Here is a 7,877-nt window from a genome sequence, read left to right on the forward strand (position 1 = left end):
GACATCCGGGTTTCTATTTTGCTTTGACGTCACTTGCAAGTCAAGGATTGCGCGTAGGTGTGAATGTGAATGGCTGTCTTTCTGTATTAGCCCTGTGATAGTTTGGCAACCTGTTCAGAGTGGACCCCGCCTCTCACCCAAAATCAGCTGGGATTGGCTCCAGCTCACCCACAACACTCAATGGATAAGTGTTATAGACAATAGCTGGATGGAAGTATGAAGTTGAATTACATCAATATAATACTTAATACTTCAAATCAAGCTTCAATAAAAAATCAGATGTAGACAGGGTAGTGGTTACTCAATCATTTAACTTGACTGCTGATTGGCTGGATTGACAAAGAATTTAAACTGCTTGATTTTGTTTTTAATTTGTGTACATTTAGATAGATAGATAGATAGATAGATAGATAGATAGATAGATAGATAGATAGATAGATAGATAGATAGATAGACAGACAGACAGACAGACAGACAGACAGACCCCAAGCTGGGAAATTGTTTAAATGTAATTATTTTAGAATGGAACGTCAAGTTGAGTTCAAGTTGACGTCAAGTTGAGTTCAAGTTAAGTTCAGTGCCTGATATACAACTTCAAAATCAAGCATTTCATCGCTTTTCCAAATCCTAAAATCCTAGTGGCACAAATATCATTCTAGAAATTCATTGCTCCCGTATTCACCGTTTATACTGTATATTTTGTGAAGGGTGAGAGGATTCTCCATTTTCATTGGCAGTTTTCTCCCAAGTATCAATTCTACTGCTGCAGTAAATTATTAATGACATCTCCAATGATTCATAGCAAAGCCTGTTGAAAACAATTAATGAAATATTCTTTGAAATACACTGAAATGAAGAAACACAGCTTTGAGTTTAAAATAAATGAATGAATGACACATGATGGATATAAATTCTGTTCGGCTTTGGGATATTTCAAATAAGTCACTTATTTCAGGGGAAAAAAAGCATGTTTCCTGCAAATTAGTTGCACAATATAAGCAAGGCTAAAAACACAGTCCAATTTCATTGCCTAATTTCATCCAAATTGACACATTAAACAAAACTGAGGCTGCTGAGGGATAATTAAGCTGTCAAGGAGTTGGCAAGTCCCTCCTGAATACCTGATAATTTCACCAATCTGACCCCTGCTAAGCCTGCAGACAAAACTGCCTTATTTCAACCAGAAACCATTTCAGTTCTCTCAGGCTTTACTGCAACACCAAATTCCAATCAGACATTAACATTACACTTCTCCAGACAGACTGTGAGCCAGTACACACTCAGAACAGCTTGGATAATTACAAGCTGAATTCTCGCTTGATTATCTGGAAACGGCGAGGCAAACAAAGGAGGCAGCGGCAGCGCATTTGATTCATTTCTGTGCAGGCCAGACAGGGCTTGCCGAGCTGATGGCTTCCGACATGGCTCAAATCGGTTAGATTTGTCCTCCTTACATAAAGGAAAAGGGTCAGAGGAGCTTTTGGGGGGAAACGTCGGCGACTAACACAGCAGGACAGGAGAGAGCAGCAGGCTGAGAACGATGCTTGACACACGTCACATATGGAGCCAACGCTGCCAGACATCATGTGATTTCACTACCATCATCCAGGTGTGCATGCACAACATCAAGATTTGTTTTATTATTATTATTATTATTATCTGGAAACTGAAATCAGTCTGATCCTTTATAGAGTTTATTCAAATGCACATAAAACTATATTTCACATGATATATTTACAATTGTTTTCAAGATAATTAAGCAAAGCCTGTACAGTTTAAGGCAGAAAAGTTTTTTTTATTTTTTTTAATGTATGTCCAGCTACAGTTACAAGAATACGTACACTGTTTCGATGGATTTTATCTCTAATATGTTTTTTTTTAACAGTCATGTATCTCTTGGCTAATAAAATTACTCCAGAAATGTGACATTTTTACTTTACTTTACTTTCCACACACATCTTTAACAACTGTTATAAGATTCTGATAAAAGGCCTCGAACTTTCAATACAGGTAAAACTATAATCTACTAGAATCTAAGCTATAAAATATCATTCACAGATTGATATATGAACTACATCAAGGTAAATCCTGTGCAGATAATGATGAAGTACTGGCATACTATTGTTGTGTTGTTGTTTTTTTACAGTAATTTTTCAGACAAACAACAAATACCAAGTGTACCATTTTCACAGAGTATCTCTGATGATCATTAGACATATTAAGAAAGAAAAATTTGACATTAAAAAAATAATAATTCAATCTCATAACCAAACCATAGGTGCTTTCTAGGAATTCAACAAAGCAGAAATTTGAAATAAAATACAAATGACAATCATGAAAAGACCCAAAGGTCAAAGTATAAAACTCAAATAAACCAATCAATACAATATCTAGTTTACATAATGATGTCAAAATATCACAGAATTCATCGGGTATTTTATAACGGTGACATTGTGTGATTGGAAGCAGCTGACTGGATGCTAAAAATGCAGGACTGAATCTTTTAATTTTTTTCTATTTCCCTACTTGTCCAGTGTTCGTTCATTTATTTATTTATTTATTTATTTATTTAAACACTGAAAAAATAACATCAGGGTTTTTTTTGGGTTTTTTTTTTAATGCAACACTTCTGTGTTCCTGGCAGTTTGCTTGCAAACCTGTATCATCAGGTTGTATTATAGAAATGTCATCAAGTGTCATGATACAATATTTTGGTCATATTGTCCACCCCTGTTGTACAAGTATCACCTCTGCTAACCTCCTGCCCTTCCACGTCTCTAGCACGACATTCCTCACGCTTGCATCTCCAAAACTTCTGTATTAGCTTCACTGTAATCACTGGAAAACATGCCTTTAAATGAATATCTGAATAAAAACGTGTACTTTAAAGTGCGATTCCACCATTGGATGTATTCTTTGGCATAAAATACAATATATTTTATGACAACATGACTAGACAGAGAAATCTTTTAGCTTCAAAATGATATATCAAACATAATTTTTTGACAACGACAAGTATATTAATTTTGCGACCAAAATCACCTACCCTTTTAATTTCCGCGCGGTAGTGAAACGTGATGTCATCGGCAGGTTCCCCTTCTTGTGTACCATGTGTCGGTCTATTTTTAGACCAGGAAACCCCCAAAGTGAGAGAGTCATTTCTCCTCGTATATGGGGGCCAAAAAAATTGCGAAAAATTTTGAGTTAATCTTTCAGTTAGCTAGATTTATTGGTATTAGTTAGATTTATTGGTATTATTTTTATCGCGTTCTGTCCGCCATTGCTGATAATATGTGCCACGTCACACGTCACATGGTACACAAGAAGGGGAACCTGCCGATGACATCACGCGCAGAAATTAAAAGGGTAGGTGACTTTGGTCGCAAAATTAATATACTTGTCGTTGTCAAAAAATTATGTTTGATATATCATTTTGAAGCTAAAAGATTTCTCTATCTAGTGATACCATTTATATATGTTGTCAAAATAGATTGTATTTTATGCCAAAGAATACATCCAATGGTGGAATGGCACTTTAATAAGATAAATGAAACTACAAGGAAATCTAATTGAGCCTCGTTATAATCTACAAGAGCCCATGTGAACAAATGGGCAGTATAATAGGGTGCAGTAAAGTAATAAAGAGATTACCGGAATTGAATACTCATTCTTACTCATCAGTTTTGGACAAAGACTTTGCGGATACGTGACTGATTCAAAAGATATGCACATGTAGCAGTTTGCCTGAAAGGTGAAAGCAGAAGCTACACTAAGCTTTGGTGTACTAAGACTATGAAAACACTGGGCACGACATGTGCACAGTTTCCAAATGATTCTGATCATACATTATCCAGTGTAGTTTACGACTGAATATGCTAAACAAAAATTTATGTTTCATTATTATGGCACGTCAATAACAAATCCGATACAAAGAGGCCACGGCGTTCAGCTTTTGTTGATTGTGCCAATATGCATGCTGAAAAATAAGATTGGGTGAGATCAGACGTGTGAAGACGTGCCCAGTATGGACTACGCAGACAATTTGGAGCCAACTTGTACAATAGGATTTTTTGTGTGCTCTCAATTTTCATTGATTATTGATAGTATTCAAAAGGATCCTACTAGACTAGGTTACATCCCAAAGTCCTAAAAAACACTGAGTTATACTCTAGATTAAATTTTGTGCTCGGGCTTACCGTCCATGATTGCCAGTGACACCATCGACTCTGACTGGCCCAAAAATCTACACAATCTATATTTACTATTGTAAATTAGGACTATAAAATCAGTGTAAAAGTCAGAAGCAGTTTGGTTCTACCCACTGGATATCAAGACTAATGCAAGAGATTTACTGGAAATATATAGTGAAACGAACATGCTAAACTCGCAACCACAAAAATTCTAACACTTGATTCACTTCTTGTGACTTTCAAGCAGGCACAGAATTTCAGCCTGTAATTTTTTTCTCATTTGTTTTTCCATTAATATTTCATAAAAGTAAAAAAAAAAAAAAGCATTCCAGCCTGAGTCATCATCAGCCTCCACATTCTTATTCATTTGTCCAGTCTTTGTCAGGACCAAGACATAAATGTGTAATTTAACCAAGTGACTTCTACATAACCACATTACATAAGCACTCTTAACTGCAGAACAATCACCGACCTCAGCCCTGACTTACAATTATGATAAAAGATTTTGGCTCTGAAGTAAAACCTGGGAGTTTAAAGGGTAGTTCCATAAAAAAAAGAACTCCGATTGTGCCTTTATTACAACAATTGATCTGGTTGTAATAAAAAGAATGAGTTCATAGTCTCATGTGCGACAGGTATGAAAAGAATAAAATCAGTCTTGGGTACGCACAGTGGGGGTGAGAAAGTGCTATTTCTCATGATCAGATTATAGCCTTGGCTCGAAAGGACTGTTTTGATTGATATTTCTCAGCATTTCTTTTAACCTAGCTTTATTGCCTCTGTATGCAGTCCAGTGTAATGTATTGCATTATATATGTATGTGGCTGGGATGACAATAAAATAGAATTTTATCTGACTTTATGACTTATTTATTTCAGGCACTGAACATCAGTCACGACGAGAATGGGATTCGGAGGCAAAAGAATATGATAAAAGAAAATTATGAACTATTTCAATAATCATAACCTAGTTTATGGCTTCGCCAATGGCACTAGTGCAGAACAGCAGACATCATGGTCCTTGTAGCCTTCATGCACTCTTTCAAGGCACACTTGTCAACTGTAGCTATTCCTCCAGACACCGTAGCTTTTAAAGGAACCTCAAAAAGAAAAATAATAATAATAATAATAATAATTTCTCCCAGTTAGGAATGAATTTGTTTTTCATTCTACATTCAGTGTCAGTGTGTCCACTTCCTAATCTATTTGGGCAGAGACTATTGTCTTGGTCACCTAATTATAGCTCCACCCCTTGGCAAGAAAGACATTGATCGCCTGATGTGGTCATGCCCATGGTTTTGAGAGTTTTAGGGGATGAGTTTAGTGATACATAGGTAGTACTTTTTTTTTTTTAATTTAATCATGTGCTGTTTTGTAATTTGCATACACAAAAGTCAGCACGAGTAAGGAGGAGTCATGTTTTTTTCATATTATTATTATTATTATTATTATTATTATCTTTTTAAGACCCCTGTTTGCCTCTTTGAGTTTGGAAAATCTTCCTGAAACCAAACATTGCATTAAAACCGAGTTGTTTCTTTTGTGAAGTTCTTGTTCTGCAAAATAAACAGTCAGTCAGTGGAAGAGATGGAAGAGAGTTGTGCTGAGTTTCAGGTTCACCATTCACTGCTGTGAATAGTGCAATAATAGTACAATAACACATTCACTATAGCTGTGTATGTAAGTAAAGCAGGATGCAGTTTGGGATGGAACCCATATTGCTGAAGTCTCCGGTGTGATCTCTGGGCAGCTTCAAACTCCAAATTTAGATACAAAACCGAAGCTCAAATTGAACTTTAACCTTTAAACCCTATATAAAAGGCTAAATCAAAGACGCAAGCAAGCAAACTGTATCCCATACCATTAAGTACTTAAAGCGTAGATGATGTTACTGGTTCAAAGCAAACTCTTTTTTTTTTTTTAAAGCCAATTTCAGAGCCAAATAAAGAAGAGGAAAGCTTTTTTTTTATGTTCCTGGCAGTTGTTCATTTGCACCTGCAATAAACAAAAAGAGGCTGCACAAAAGCACCCAGTGACCCCTCCCCTCCAACAAACAAACAAACAAAAACAACAAGAAGAAGAAAAACAACAGCAACCGTTCCTATTCCCCCAGCACTGTGTGTAAAACGCAGACTGTTCAGGACAACAGCGGATTCGACCATCAAACGCACCGGTGCGCCTGCGCTGCTCCACCATCCACAGCAAACCGCACATTGTGACAGAGATACAGAGCTGCACTCACCTTCTGCAGCCCAGACAGGTGGCATTATCCATAATAACGCAATAACGTGCATAACTGCCATCAGAGGGGCCATCTGACTGCGGAGAGCCGGGCTGTTCACTGAGGAGGAATCCGCTGGTCCATCTGGAACAGCGCCGTGTTCACACAGCCAGGCGGGGAGAGCACACTGACACACACACACACACACACACACACACAACTACGGCAAGTTCGGGCGAAACCAATCAAATATGGACAAAGGAGAAAAAGGAGGGGGTGTCTGGGTAGCTCTGTTTAACACACTAATCACTCCATCTCCGTTTATTATTATTATTATTATTATACGGGCGAAGGGCGGGGTACACCCTGGACAGGTCATCACAGGGCTGACACAGAGACAAACAACCATTCACACTCACATTCACACCTACGGTCAATTTAGAGTCACCAGTTAACCTAACCTGCATGTCTTTGGACTGTGGGGGAAACCGGAGCACCCGGAGGAAACCCACGCGGACAACATGCAAACTCCGCACAGAAAGGCCCTCGTCAGCAGCTGGGCTCGAACCCAGGACCTTCTTGCTGTGAGGCGACAGCGCTAACCAGTACACCACCGTGCCGCCTCTATATGTACGTCTCATCTCATTATCTGTAGCCGCTTTATCCTGTTCTACATGGTCGCAGGCAAGCTGGAGCCTATCCCAGCTGACTGCGGGCGAAAGGCAGGGTACACCCTGGACAAGTCGCCAGGTCATCACAGGGCTGACACAGAGACAAACAACCATTCACACTCACATTCACACCTATGGTCAATTTAGAGCCACCAGTTAGCCTAATCTGCATGTCTTTGGACTGTGGGGGAAACCAGAGCACCCGGAGGAAACCCACGTGGACACGGGGAGAACATGCAAACTCCGCACAGAAAGGCCCTCATCAGCTGCTGGGCTCGAACCCAGGACCTTCTTGCTGTGAGGCGACAGTGCTAACCACTACACCACCATGCTGCCCCTGAGTTACTATCAATAATATTATTATTATTGTTATTATTGTGGTTGTTGTTGTTGTTCAGTGGTCGTGAGTTACTATCAATAATAATAATAATAATTATTATTATTATGTAATAATGTATAATAATAATAATAATAATAATAATAATAATAATAATAATAATATGCATCCACTATCTGTAGTCGCTTATCCTGTTCTACAGGGTCGCAGGCAAGCTGGAGCCTATCCCTGCTGACTATAGGCGAGAGGCGGGGTACACCCTGGACAAGTCGCCAGGTCATCACAGGGCTGACACATAGATACAGACAACCATTCACACTCACATTCACACCTACGGTCAATTTAGAGTCACCAGTTAACCTAACCTGCATGTCTTTGGACTGTGGGAGAAACCAGAGTACCCGGAGGAAACCCACGCGGACACGGTGAGAACATGCAAACTCCGCACAGAAAGGCCCT

General features: G+C 38.7%; 1 protein-coding gene across 1 annotated transcript in view; it reads right to left on the minus strand.

Moving 5' to 3' along the window:
- Window positions 1-6,591, minus strand: part of ephb2a (eph receptor B2a) — a 143,211-nt gene extending 136,620 nt beyond the window's left edge. Inside the window, exon 1 of the mRNA XM_060938256.1 lies at window positions 6,432-6,591. Coding sequence (XP_060794239.1) covers window positions 6,432-6,504 — 73 coding nt within the window. The 5' untranslated portion in view covers window positions 6,505-6,591. The remainder of the gene's footprint in view (window positions 1-6,431) is intronic.
- Window positions 6,592-7,877: the final 1,286 nt, after the last annotated feature.

The sequence above is a fragment of the Neoarius graeffei genome, chromosome 13 (genome assembly GCF_027579695.1).
Source record: "Neoarius graeffei isolate fNeoGra1 chromosome 13, fNeoGra1.pri, whole genome shotgun sequence".
In the NCBI taxonomy this organism is placed as follows: domain Eukaryota; kingdom Metazoa; phylum Chordata; class Actinopteri; order Siluriformes; family Ariidae; genus Neoarius; species Neoarius graeffei.